The 13,649-nt window shown below is 46.4% G+C and overlaps 1 protein-coding gene across 4 annotated transcripts in view; it reads right to left on the reverse strand.

Annotated features, from left to right (window-relative positions):
• COL27A1 (collagen type XXVII alpha 1 chain) overlaps positions 1 to 13,649 on the reverse strand; it is a 203,511-nt gene that overhangs the window by 67,713 nt on the left and 122,149 nt on the right. For all 4 annotated transcript variants that reach the window (XR_014176514.1, XM_081967198.1, XM_081967197.1 and 1 more), the window contains 9 exons: positions 12,585 to 12,638; positions 11,807 to 11,860; positions 7,476 to 7,532; positions 7,007 to 7,060; positions 4,846 to 4,899; positions 4,321 to 4,374; positions 3,049 to 3,102; positions 1,992 to 2,099; positions 999 to 1,106 (listed from right to left, as the gene is read on the reverse strand). Coding sequence is in view for 3 of the 4 variants with exons in the window: in XM_081967198.1 (XP_081823324.1) it covers positions 999 to 1,106; positions 1,992 to 2,099; positions 3,049 to 3,102; positions 4,321 to 4,374; positions 4,846 to 4,899; positions 7,007 to 7,060; positions 7,476 to 7,532; positions 11,807 to 11,860; positions 12,585 to 12,638 (597 nt within the window). In the remaining variant the exon portion in view is untranslated. The remainder of the gene's footprint in view (positions 1 to 998; positions 1,107 to 1,991; positions 2,100 to 3,048; positions 3,103 to 4,320; positions 4,375 to 4,845; positions 4,900 to 7,006; positions 7,061 to 7,475; positions 7,533 to 11,806; positions 11,861 to 12,584; positions 12,639 to 13,649) is intronic.

Raw genomic sequence — 13,649 nt, forward strand, 5'->3', positions numbered from 1 at the left:
CTTGGGCATATCTCTTTTTAGCAAGTTCTTTCTCAGCAAATGTAAGTAAGAGAAGAACCGAAGCAAAGCAGACAGGACAAGGTCTGCTTGTAGATCCTGGGCCTCTAAACTACCAGCTTTGTGGACATTCACTCTGGAGCATTTGCAGAGAACAAAATAAAGGTTGACCCCTTCTTTGGAGCTCTTGAGGGTCATCAGTGCTGAATGTCTTCTCCAATATTGGATTTGGCTTTCCAGTTGATATATTTAGTGGTAAGGAGGACTCTGCGTGTGCTTTTAAGGCTTGCAATGATGGCACGTTGACAGCTCAAACTGCTGGTTGATTTAAGGTCTTCACCCCATAGGTCATGGCAGTATCTCATACATAAAAAAAAATCTTTGGACTCTCTAAGGTAAGAAGTTAAGGTAAGATAAGAAGAAGGTAAAGGTGTGCTAGTTGTTCCTGGCTCTAGGGGGCAGTGCTCATCTCCATTTCAAAGCTGATGAACCAGCGCTGTCCGAAGACGTCTCCGTGGTCATGTGGCCGGCATGACTCAACGCCGAAGGCGCACGGAACGCTGTTCCCTTCCCACCAAAAGGTGGTTCCTATTTTTCTACTTGCATATTTTATGTGCTTTTGAACTGCTAGGTTGGCAGAAGCTGGGACAAGTCACGGGAGCTCACTCCGTTACGCAGTTCTAGGGAATCAAACCGCCGAACTGCCAACCTTTCTGATCGACAAGCTCAGTGCCTTAGCCCCTGAGTCCCTTTCTCAAAGAGAGAACTTAAAATCTGAATGCAAGGCGGTGGCATCAAAATGACCTCAATCCCTAACATATCACCGCCACCATCAACTTTTTAAACTGCTAACCATCCCAACATCTGGATATGGAATAACTAGGTCTTTGAGGAAGATTTAAGAAACAATTGGAGCCCGCACCACACCTGACATGTTAATGAAGGTCCCAAGAAATTAGATGCAGAAACTCCAGGCTGACAAAGAACAGGTGGGCACCAACCTTGAATCCTGTGGGACCTTGTGCTCCAGGTAAGCCAGGGACGCCAACATTCCCTCTTTTTCCCGGCATTCCCGGGATGCCTTCTTCCCCATCCTCACCTTGTTCACCCTAATTTGGGAGAAGAGGGGAGAAAGAACATCAGCCTAGATTAATGTCTATGGAGATTCTCAGTCATCCAGGTTGTGGTTGTCCCAAAGGTGCTTTTTTTCAGGAGGCATCTGGACTTTCTGGGGTTTTTTTGAAGATGTTTTGCTTCTCTTCCAAGAAGCTTCTTCAGAGGAGGAGGAGGAGAAGAAGAAGAAGAGGAGGAGGAGGAGGAGGAGAAGAAATGGAGAAGGAGGAGAAGAAAAAGGAGAAGGAAGAGAAGAAGAAGAGGAGACAGAGAAGGAGGAGGAGAGGAGGAGGAGGAGGAGGAGGAGAAATGGAGGAGGAGAAAAGGAGAAGGAAGAGAAGAAGAGAAGGCAGAGAAGGAGGAGGAGGAGAAATGGAGGAGAAAAAGGAGAAGGAAGAGAAGAAGAAGAGGCAGAGAAGGAGGAGGAGGAGAAGTAGTAGAAGAAGTAGAGGAGGAGGAGAAGTAGTAGAAGAAGAAATGGAGAATGAGGAGGAGGAGGAGAAGAGGAGGAGGAAGAGGCAGAGGAGGAGGCAGAGAAGGAGGAGAAGGAGAAGTAGTAGAAGAAGAAGAAATGGAGGAGGAGGAGAAATGGAAGAGGAAGAGGAGAAGAAGAAGAGGAGGAGGAGGGGGAGAAGGAAGAGGAAGAGGAAGGAGGAGGAGGAGAAGCTTCTTGGATGAGAAGCGAAATATCTTCAAAGAAAAACCAGAAAGTCCAGTTGCATCTTGAAAAAGCACCTTGGGGACGATCCATGCAGGTACTTATTCATCATAAGAAGTCTGATTCCTATCAACGAATCGTTAGAATGATCAACCGTAATGGATGTTGTCGTATCAGTGCCATCCATAAGTCTAGGAGCCACCTTCCAAAACCTTGCACTTACTTTTTGCCCCAGGTTGCCCTCTTTTCCAGGAATCCCGTCAACTCCAGAAGTGCCCTCCTGTCCCTCTCGCCCAATGACCCCTCGGGGGCCTGGCAGGCCAAGAGAACCCTAGAAGAACAGCCCTCGATTACTCATTGGACATGGGTGGGCACTGTGAAACAAGGTCAACACAACCTAAAGCTGCATCCACAATATAGCTTCTGAAGATAGGAGCTCCCCTTTAGTCTATACTGGTGTCCTGACCTAGGCTTCCCCAAATCACGAAGCAGGCTCCTTGTCCTGACAAAAACCCTTTTTATGAAGCTCCTGTGAATTCCTCTCATTCACACCCAGCAAAGTCCTGGCAAACAGTCTTTCAAGGGTGAATTGATAACCACAGACATTATCAGGCTTGGAGAGCTGCCAGGCTGGTATCTTCCAAACGCCAAGCTGTAGCAGCAATTCCTTGGCAAGAAGTCAGGAACAGATCTTCACTCTAATGAATTGAACTAATGGCCTCCTGCAAACTCCACTCCCCTTTCGCTCCTCTTTATATTCCCTAATTCACCGCCCACCTGTGCCTTTCCTCCTGAGTCGGCCCTTGCTCCTTAGCTGTTCCCTTCTCCTGGCAGCTCTGCACATGCATACATCGGGAACAGGCTCCAGCTGTTCTTCTGCCCCACTGATCTACGATTACTGAAGGCAGCTGATAACTGTCGGACGGCCCTGGCCCCATCTCTGCCTCCAATGCAGAGCCCTCGTCTGAGCCTTTCCCAAGCTCCAGGACTGGTCCATGTTCCTCCCCAACCTCCTCACTGTCTGAATTGGCCACCAGCTCCTCTGGCCGCATAACAACTGGTCTACACCACACAAGAATGGCGTCTAATTTGAGATGCCCATTTTCGGAAGAATTTCGGAGAGAGTGGGACAGGTTAGAGAAAAGGTAGAGTTTAATACAATCTGGTGATGAGAATGATGAATCTGGAGCTCAAGGAGAGACAGCTGAGGATAAGCAGGAGATGGTGTGTGTATCCTGGCTGCCTGTCACCCCAGGTGAGTAAAAGCAAACCTTACTTACAGACGATCCTCGGCTTCCTCTTGCACCCGGAAGGCCCCGTTTTCCTTGCTGACCCTTGGAAGGGAAAAATAAAAGAAGGAATGGCATGGAGATAGCAATAGACTTATATACCATTTTACAGTGCTTTATAAGCATGCTCTAAGTGGTTTACAGAGTCAGCCTCTTGCCCCCCATCAATTTTGGATCCTCATTTTACCCACCTTGGAATGATGGAAGGCTGAGTCAACCTTGAGCCTGGTGAGATTCGAACTGTCATATTGCAGAAGTAACCTGCAGTACTGCACTCTAACCACTGCCTTTTACTGTCTTTTAAACATGCATATCTCCCCATGAGGCAGAGCTGATGTAAGTTTCTCAACATTTCCAGTGTATAATGAGTCCTGTCCCATCTACGCTTTTGTTGGTGGTGAGTTTTGGGGCACTCTCGTCTTCAATGTATGATTAAATATTGGGGGGAAAGGGATAATTGCAGAATATTCCGCTTTTCCTAGACAAGCGGAACAAGCAAATTGAGAAAGATCTTGCTAAATGAAACTAGAATTCCTCTTTGTTTCTTACTGTCTGTCCTTCCTTGGAATCTCCAATTGCTTTATCCACCGGATAGTCCCTCATCTATTGAGGTTCTTCAAAATGGACTTGCCCGGAGCCAATTGGTGTCCCCCTTTGTCTGATTTAGAATAGAATAACAGAGTTGGAAGGGACCTTGGAGGTCTTCTAATCCAACCCTCTGCTTAGGCGGGAAATCCTACACCACTTCAGACAAATGGTTATCCAACCTCTTCTTAAGGAGCACAGAGTCAAAACGGAGTTTCAGAGTTTAAACCGACCAGAATGAACAAAGTTCCTTCCTGCAAAAGCTCACGTGCCTTTGCTCCTCCTTTATGTCTTATGGGAGGAGTGCAATCATCTCCAAGCCTTACTCCCGAGTCGCCCCTTTTGCCTTAACTGTTCTTGCCTTCTGGCAGCTCTGTGCATGCGTATACTGGGAACAGGCTCCCCCTGTTCCTCTGTCTCGCTGATGTCCGCCCCTGGAGGATCCAGAGGCAGCACATAACTCCAAGGTGGCCCTGGCCCCCTCTCTCTCCCTGATGGAGAGCCCTCGTCCGAGCCTTCCCCAGACTCCAGGACTGGCCCATGCTCCTCCCCAACCTCCTCACTGTCCAAATCTGCTGCCAGCTCTGCAGGCCGCCAGCGCACTACAACACATCTCTCCAACTCAACCTGATCTGTTATGAGAAAACCACCAAGCCATGTTCGCTTTCCAAAACATACCAGAGAGCCTTTGGATCCTTTCAGGCCTGGGGTTCCTGGGGGTCCTGGATGTCCCTGAAAAAAAAAGGAAAGAACCAAAACTAAAATCCTTGGAAAGATCTCCTTTCATAGAACACAAAGGCTGAGCAAAGAAGGACAGAAGGAATCACTTGGAGCAGGGAGGTCCAACCTTGTCAACTTCAAGTCTTGTGAACTTCAATTCCCAGAATTCCATCCAGGACAGAACAATTCTGAGAATCCAAGTCCACAAAGTGGCCAAAGTTGGACACTGTTGCTTTTCCCCGCCGCGCTGGAGATGGGAGAATCACTAGGTCCTGCTGAACATCCTAAATGGACCTCCAGCGCATCAGAACAGCTTTCAGAATTGCATCTCTGGTCCCCAGGAAAGGAACTGAGAACATCAGCCCAAGGCAAGAAGAAATGTGGATTCTGAAGTCCCCCCTTGGATGGCGTTGTGACCTCCACTGGAGGAGACTCTTCAGAAGAAGACAGGAGGAAATGCAACAACCACAGTGGCTTTCTTACAGGCAAACCTTGCTGCCCGGATTTTCCTCGTTCGCCGTCAACTCCTTCTTGGCCCTGGAGGAAAACCAGAGAGAGAGAGAGAGAGAATTCAAGTCAATAATTCATTCAACCATTTTTGGTCCAGAAGGAAAAGTTCTCCTTGCCTCGTTATTTTCTCCCCATTGCTCAAAGACTACAGGATCTCCTTCTCACACACATCCCTGCTGGAAATAAATTTCAGCATTCGGATTTTTCCTCTCCCCTCCTGTTGCAACAGGCGAAAGGGATGTTAGCATCCTTGTGCCCCCGGATGAAAAAGGTACCTCTGAGAAAAGGTACATTCAGAAGACCACATACAAACAGCATGCATTTTGCAGAGAGATTGCGTCCCTTTTTTACAGGTCTACCCTGGAGAAAAATGTCTTCAAGGAACAAAGGATGATTTCTCTTCTTTTTGTTTTTTGAACTTCTTTTTGTAATTTAGATTAGCATCTGTGTAAATGATTGGGAGGAGAAAACTTGCAAACGTGACGAGATGTCGAAGAAGGAAGCCATCACGGATGAAGTGGAATTCTGCCTCATTCAACTCAAGTGTCCCTTCTGGGTTTCAATTCCCAGAATTCCCCAGCCAGCATGCTGGCGGAGGAATTCTGGGAGTTGAAGTCCACCTATCAGAGTGGCCAATGGTGAGAAACACTGATCTAACTGATGTCAACTTGTAAAGCGTTTCCATGACTATTATCAAGTTGACATGGAAAAGGGAGGGAGAATTCCATGCATACCTTCCACCAGAGTCGGATCTCAGATTTCTACAGCAGGCGTGTGAGGCACGAAAGTTCACAGCCTGCTGCAGCACCTCGTTGGTGGATATGATTTATGACACAGACTGAGGGGAGGGGAGACACAGAGGCAAAGTTCAGGCACCATTAACCAGAAGTCAGATTCGGCTCCGCAGAAGAACATGCCAAAATATTGCTCCTAATAAATGACTGGATTTCTTTTGAACTTTGTCTTGACGCTCGTAAATTAATTGGGGCAACTTTTGGAAACTTCACCGAGAGCCGAATCTTCACAATTGTGCTTCCAGGGGTGGGAGTGAAAAATATTAGCAACCAGTCCTCTGCCTGGTTGCTGGGTGGGCGTGGCCATGGTGGCCATGGCCTACTCGGCCTCTTGCACATGGCAGGGGGGAGGGGCGTTTTTGCTTTTTCCAGGCTCCGAAGGCTTTCCCTGAGCCTCCGGGAAGGCAAAAATGGCCTCCCCGGGCTGTGGAGGCATTCAGGAGGCCGGAAACGGGGCCATTTATGGACGTCCCTGTCACTGCGTTTATTTGGTTTGCCAGCTGTGCCCACATTCTGAGTTATACGGCAGAATGAACTGTTTCTTATCTAAGCTTCACTGCGCATGTCACACTTCACTTTATTTATTTCTTTTGTCCGTCTGCCAAGGCAGACAGGGAATCTGCCAAAATGTAATCATTAGCTCAGTAAGTTTTGTTTTTACTTTCTTTACCATAAAATGTTTTTCTTAGAATATACCTCGGGTTTATTTTGCTTCTTCAAAAAGTATTCTTCAAGGTAATGCCACAATTTCATACCTCGTTAATGACAGGGCGGAATTCACACCCTGACATTCCCGGAGGCCCATTTTTCACCCTCCCAGAGCCTCCGCATGGGACCTGCACTTACAGTCGCATCCAAAGCGGGCCATGTGGAGACTCCTGGAGGGGAGGGGATGGGAGGGGAGGATCAACCGGTCCTTGCAACAACTGGTTCAGAGAACTGGATGCAAAATTAACATTAGGTTTGCCTGAACCAGTACAAATCGGCTGAATCCTACCCCTGTGTGCTTCCCTACTCAAAGGAAGGCCCAAGGTCTTCATTTCATTTGATGGCTGACTCAAAGCAACAGTGGGGCCCCTTCCCCTGCCCTTCTGCCACCTTTTCTGCTGCTGAGTTGTATCCACATTATCCTTCCCCCAAACCGGAATGTTGGATTAAAATTCCCATCAGCGATCACGGTTGAACTGAGATGATGGATGCTGTAGAACCCCATGGAACAGACATCTTGTTGGAACAAGTAGGGACTGCTTAGGATTTGACGGAGAGAAGATTGCGGAGAGAAGAAAGTACTGTTCCCAAGATGGTTAATTTCCTAACCAGGTACTTGGAGAAGGACTCACAGGATAACCAGGGTCTCCAGACTCCCCACGATCTCCCCTGTTGCCGGCGGGACCCTAAAACAAGAGAGGGCGAGAAAAACACAAAGCCCACGTGAGAATACACCCTGGCGTTCCAAATCCCTGCAACTTGCTTTAAGTCATGGTGAGGATAAGCTAGACAGACAGTCCGTTCGTTTCAGGAGTGTGAAGATCTGTCCGTGAATCTCAGAGACTCTGTGCCCAGTCTTCCCTTGCACAGCACCTCATTTGGGAAATATTTACATGGCAGCTTTCCAAGCTAGATAAGGTCTGTGGTCATAAATATTCCTTTGAAAGACTATTTCCCAGGCCTTTGCTGAATGTGAATGAGAGGAATTCACATTCATTTAATAAAGGGGTTTTTGCCGGGACCAGGAATCTGCTTCGTGCTTTTTGGGGAAGCCAAAAGACCTTGATTGAGTAATAGTCCTAGATACAATGGGGAGCTTACTCTTTCTCCGGGTGGCCCAGGGGGTCCCTCCTTCTTCCCGTCATCACCTTGTTCTCCCTAAAAAAAACACAAAATACTTGGTTCACAGGGCAAAGATGGCTAGTTCAACATGGAGGTAAAGACTAGTAGCAATAGCACCGAGACTTATATACCGCTTCACAGTGTTTCACAGCCCTCTCTAAGCAGTTTACAGAGCCAGCCTCTTTCCCTCAACAATCTGGGTTCTCATTTGACCCACCTCGGAAAAACAGAAGGCTGAGTCAACCTTGAGCTGGTCAGGTTCGAATTACTGGCACTGGGCAGAATTAGGCTGCAATTATAGTGCATTTTAACTATTGTGCCACAGATAGATAGATAGATAGATAGATAGATAGATAGATAGATAGATAGATAGATAGATAGATAGATGGATGATAGATAGATAGATGGATGGATGGATGGATGGATAGGATAGGATTGGATTGGATAGATGGATATATGGACAGACGGACAGACAGACAGACACCGACAGACAGACCAATAGCAATAACACTTAGACTTCTATACCGCTTCACAGCACTTCACAGCCCTCTCTAAGCAGTTTACAGAGTCCCCCTCCCCCCAACAATCTGGGTCCTCATTTGACCCACCTCGGAAGGACGGAAGGCTAAGTCAACCTTGAGATGGCGATAATCGAACTGCAGGCAGTGGGCAGAGTTAGCCCTTACTACTGCATTCTAACCACTGTGCCACCATGGCTCTAAATCTGTGAGTGAGTGCTCGCAGGCTCCCTGCTTCCCTCTCTTTTGCCAAGCGATAGTCAGCGGCCAAGGGAAGACAACTGGCCTTTTTAAGCATCCGAGGGCAATGAACACACCAGTAGGTGAGGAGAATTTAAGCTTTATGAATAGCTTTAAAGGCAGATTGTAACAGAAATATGAAGCATAACACGCCAAGCAAAAGGCTGCCCCTTCAGCTCTTGGGAGTGCAGAGATACACCAGAGGCCCTGGGTGCTCAGTGCTGAGCACTGAAGCACAAACGGAGAGATCGAAAAGCAATTCTAGGATCCTAGAATACCGGTCATGTGGCCGGTATGATCAAATGCCAAAAGTGCACAGAACGCTGTTCCCTCCCCACCAAAGGTGGTCCCTATTTTTCTACTTGCATTTTTTATGTGCTTTTGAACTGCTAGGTTGGCGGAAGCTGGGACAAATCACGGGAGCTCACGCCGTTAGGGATTCGAACCGCCGAACTGCCGACTTTTCGGATCGACAAGCTCAGCGTCTTAGCCACTGACCCACGGCAGTGAAAATCTCGCAAACAATGGCGCCTCTTAAAATCCGCAAACAAGGAACGTTGTTGTCACTCCTACAGCTCAATCCGCAAGGCCAGCTGGAGTAAAAAGACACCTCTGGTTTGGATCCAAAAAGAATTTAAACCATAAAGCCATGTTCCAAAATATATTTGGGGGGGGGGAGGAAGAAACCCCCATCCAACTGAAAAACTCGATGAAGCAGCTGTTTGCAAGCTCATAAACTCCAGCTGACGGGACTTCTCGTAAAATTGCAGGTTGGCAAGAGGGGGGAAAAATGTGCTGAAGGTGTTTTTTAGGAAAAGTAATAAAGTTAGAATCCTGCACACTTCCTTTGCGAGGAAATTCGGTCAAGACCAGCCAGTTCTGGAAACGATGACATTCCTGTCTTGCTATTGAGACGGATAACAACGGAGAAGCAGGCAGGTTTTCTAAAACCACACTGCGCAATTGTTACAAAATGTTATTCTGCTCCTTGCTCTCGCGCCTGGACCATTTAATTCTTCTTCTTGTGGTTTCTTCCTACATCATCAATCTTCTCAAAATGAGGCTTCCAGTGACTTTGGGAACGGCTTAAGTGTATCCCTGAAAGAGCCAGGAAGGACAATAATAATAATAGAGTTGGAAGGGACCTTGTAGGTCATCTAGTCCAACCTCCCGCCCAAGCAGGAGACCTTACAGCATTTCTGACAGAGGGCAGTCCAGTCTCTTCTTAAAAGCTTCCAGTGATGAAGCTCCCACAACTTCTGAAGACAACTTCTGTTCCATGGGTTAATTGTTCTCACTGTCAGAAAGTTACTCCTCATTTCTAGGTTGAGTCTCTCCTTGTTCAGTTTCCATCCATTATCCCTTCTCTGGCCTTCTGGTGCTTTGGAAAACAGCTTGACCGCCTCCTCTCTGGGGCAGCCCCTCAAAAATGGGAAGTCTGCTATCATGTCTTCCCTGGTCCTTCTCTTCACTCGACTAGCCATGCCCAGTTCCTGCAGCCGTTCACCATATATTTTAGCCTCCAGTCCCCTAATCATCCTGGTTGCTCTTCTCTGCACTCTTTCTAGTGTCTCAATACCATTTTTATAGTGTGGGGACCAAAACTGGTTGCAGTATCCAGAATAGGACAGAGCAAAAATGGAAGATTTGGGATGAGGAAAGAAAAGCAAGCCATTTCCCCCCCCCCCCAGGAGTCTCAATGCTTACCCTGTTTCCTCAAAAAAAAGACCTCCCTGGATAATAAGCCCAATCGGGCTTTTGAGCGCATGCTCTAAAATAAGCCCTCCCCCAAAATAAGCCCTCCCCCAAAATAAGCCCTCCCCCAAAATATTGCAACACAGCAGCAGCCCTGAGGTGACCACGCTCGCTGCCTCCTGCACCTCAAAAATAATAAGACCTCCTTGAAAATAAGGCCAAGCGCCTATTTCAGGGATCAAAAGAAAATAAGACCCTGTCTTATTTTTGGGCAAAGACGGTATTTGTAAAAAAAAAAAAAAAGGGGGGGGGGTGAAGTTCTCTCACCTCACAGTAAATAAATTACTTTTGCCCCATTTGGTCTTACAGTTGAAAACCAACATCCCAAACTGCACAATGCAAATATGTACACCGGGGTTGAAATTGAGAGAGGGGGGTCGGGTGGGAGCGAGCTAAGTGTAGATGGATGGAATTGAAGATTGAAACAATCTCAGCAGTGATTCTGTATCAGTTCCCTGCTGGCTGGAAGAATAAATTATTATTGTTTTTGAAATGTTAATGGGGAAAAAGAAAAACTCCCGATCAGGAACCTGCAGTAAGTATGAATGGAAAAGGAGAGGGTGAGGACAGATCCCTTCCTAACATCCGCCGTCTCTGGGTGGGAAAAACTGCTTTGCAATTTAGAAGAGAGAAAAATGAGATTTTCCAGCTGCGTTTCCCTTTCTAACTGTTTTTTTTTAAACTGTCTGGTTTGGCTCTGCAACCCTACAAGACAGACACAGACTTCAGAGGAGAATCACAACTGCAGAAAAAACAATGGCTACCAACCTGCCTTCCATGGAGGACCTGTACACTGCACGAGTCAAAAAGAGGGCTGTGAAAATATCTACACACCCCTTGTATCCTGGACATAAATTGTTTCAACTCCTACCCTCAAAACGACGCTATAGGGCACTGCACACCAAGACAACTAGACATAAGGAAAGTTTTCTCCCCCTAATGCTATCAATCTACTTAACAACTAATTCCCACAACACTGTCAAACTATTTACTAAGACTGTATTACTGTTATTCTTCTCATCCTTCCTAGTAGCTATCTCTCCCTACTTATGACTATAACCACGTTGAATATTTCAATTTATATTGTTTTTATTTGTTTCCTAGTACGATTTGATAGCTTGTTAGTAACCTTGACTATCACTAAGTGTTGTATCTTGTGATTCTTGATGAATGTATTTTTTTAATGTACACTGAGAGCTTGTGCACCAGACAAATTCCTTGTGTGTCCAATCGGAGGAGGAGGAGGAGGAGGAGGAGGAGGAGGAGGAGGAGGAGGAGGAGGAGGAGGAGGAGGTGGAGGAGGATAGGTTTTCACAAAGAAGTGGGGGTCAACTGTTCATGCACATGAAGACTGAACAAGAAGCAACAGATGGAAACTAATCAAGGAGAGAAGCAAGCTAGAACCAAGGAGAAATTTTCTGATAGTGCGGACAATAAACCAGTGGAATGACTTGCCTCCAGAAGTTGTGAATGTTCCAACACTGGAGGTTTTCAAGAAGAGACTGGATAGGAATTTGCATGGAATGGTATAGGTTCTCCTGCTTGAGCAAGGGGTTAGAATGGAAGACCTCCAAGGTCCTTTCCAACCCTATTATTCTACGTTCTGTAATACCGGCCTACCTCCTTCACTCCTGATCTTTCCCCATAGCAATGGTTGGATGATGCCAGGATAGAGACTTTCAAACTCAGAAAGTAGAGTAAGAAACGGCTCTTATCAAAAGGTCTTTGCAATGGGGAGGGACCATATTATTTCCTTCTTTTGAAGTTGCCCGTTCAACATCGATTCTGTCCATTTACCTTTTCCCCTTTAGGTCCAGGAAATCCAATGGGGCCTGGTGAACCTGTGTGTCCCTGCAAACGAGAAGAAAGGGAATGACAATGAAATTCCATCTTCTATTGGGGCCCGCTAGCAGCAAGCGGTGCTGGCAGCAGACTCGGACAGTGAGGAGGTTGGGGGGAAACATGGAGTTTGGGGAAGACTCTGACAAACTTCTGTGTTGGAGGCAGAGAGGGGGGCAGAGCCGTCTGACAGTTATCAGCTGTCTTCAGAGTCAGACATCAGTGAGGCAGAGGAAAAGCTGGAGCTTGTTCCCAGTGTGTGCATGCACAGAGCTGCCAGATGAAGGGAACAGCTAAGGAACAAGGGTCGACTTGGAAGTAAAGCCACAGGTGGACAGTGAATGGCCCCTCCTGGAGGAAATAAAAGAGGAGCGACAGGGGAGTAGAGTTTGCAGGAGACAATTAGTTCCTGCATTCTGCATCTGAAAGATATTGGCCTGGCCACTCTCCAAGATTGATAAAGGTCGGTAATTGTGAGCTATCTTGAAAGACTGTGGGAGAGGAAAGGCTTTGCTGGAGAGGAATTCCCTGTCAATTAAATAAAAGGGGTTTATTGGGATGAGGACTCGGCTTCATGCTGCTGGAGAAGCCTAGGTCAGAACATCTTCCGTGGAAGTCTACTTTGGCAACCCAATTCCTGGTTAACAAAAGGCAGCAAGATATGTCCTACACAGATCACTGCATGGTGGCTAAAATATAGCCTAGTGTAGCCACCACAGTTCCAAACCATAGTTACCTGATAGCCTTTTAATCCCATCTCTCCTTCGATCCCCATTTGGCCAGGAGGTCCCTGTGAAGAACAACAGAGAGTCAATTCCATCCTTGCTCTTCCTAACATTGGTTACGCATTTTAGCTGAGAAAAATGTTCTCTCATATCTATTCACACTGCCTAAAACATTCTTTACAACGATGGATGAATTAGGCCTACAAGATGTATGGAGAAGAAGACACTTGAGAGAAAAACAATATACATTTTACTGAAATAGACACATGTCGTGGCAAAGAATAGACATGATTTGGACAACAATAGACTTAATTGCCAAAACAGAAAAGATTGACATAGAAATGAGTCTATGGGCAGACCACAATCCAATAATAATGACATGGCAAGGTTAGAGAAAAAGAATGAGATGGACATTAAATCAAAATGTATTAAATTAAAAAGAATTTCAGCACTATAGGGAAATTGAACTTTTTTCCCCCAAAGAGAACAAGAAGGAGGATACATCCCTACAGAATGTGTGGGATACCAGTAAAGCATATATTAGAGGACTAGCAACAACTTATCTAGAAAAAAGAAATAAACAGTACAGACAAAAACGAAAGAAGATAGAGGAGGAACACAAGAGAAAAATGTTCTCTCATATCTATTCACACTCTTTAAAGCTCTGGTTTTAGCCTCTCAGCATTCGTGTTCTCAAGCCCTTCCTTTGGGAAAACTTCCAGGGTCTTCTCTAAACTGAATAGACCCACCTGTTCTCCGTAGGAGATGGGGAAGCCTCTAGGAGTGGGATATTCTCACAGTCAATCTGCCCTTAGTTAATTTTGAAGCCACACCTCTCTGCTTCCTCTGCATGACTCCACTCAGTTTTGCCCAGTGAGAACACCTTTTTTAGTTGGCTCCTGAATTGGATTTGACAATTTTCTTTCCTGGACATTTTCCTCCCCCTCCCCTTCCTGGCCTCTGTCTCTTTAAGTGGAGGGAGTCTCCATTTTGATCTGCAGGGTCGAAGATTCCTCAAAGCAAAATCATGATTGGTAGAACACAGGTAACTGGGGGGGGGGGGCATTTTTAATGGA

This window comes from Natrix helvetica (genome assembly GCF_964273705.1).
Source record: "Natrix helvetica genome assembly, chromosome: 15".
Classification (NCBI taxonomy): Eukaryota; Metazoa; Chordata; class Lepidosauria; order Squamata; family Natricidae; genus Natrix; species Natrix helvetica.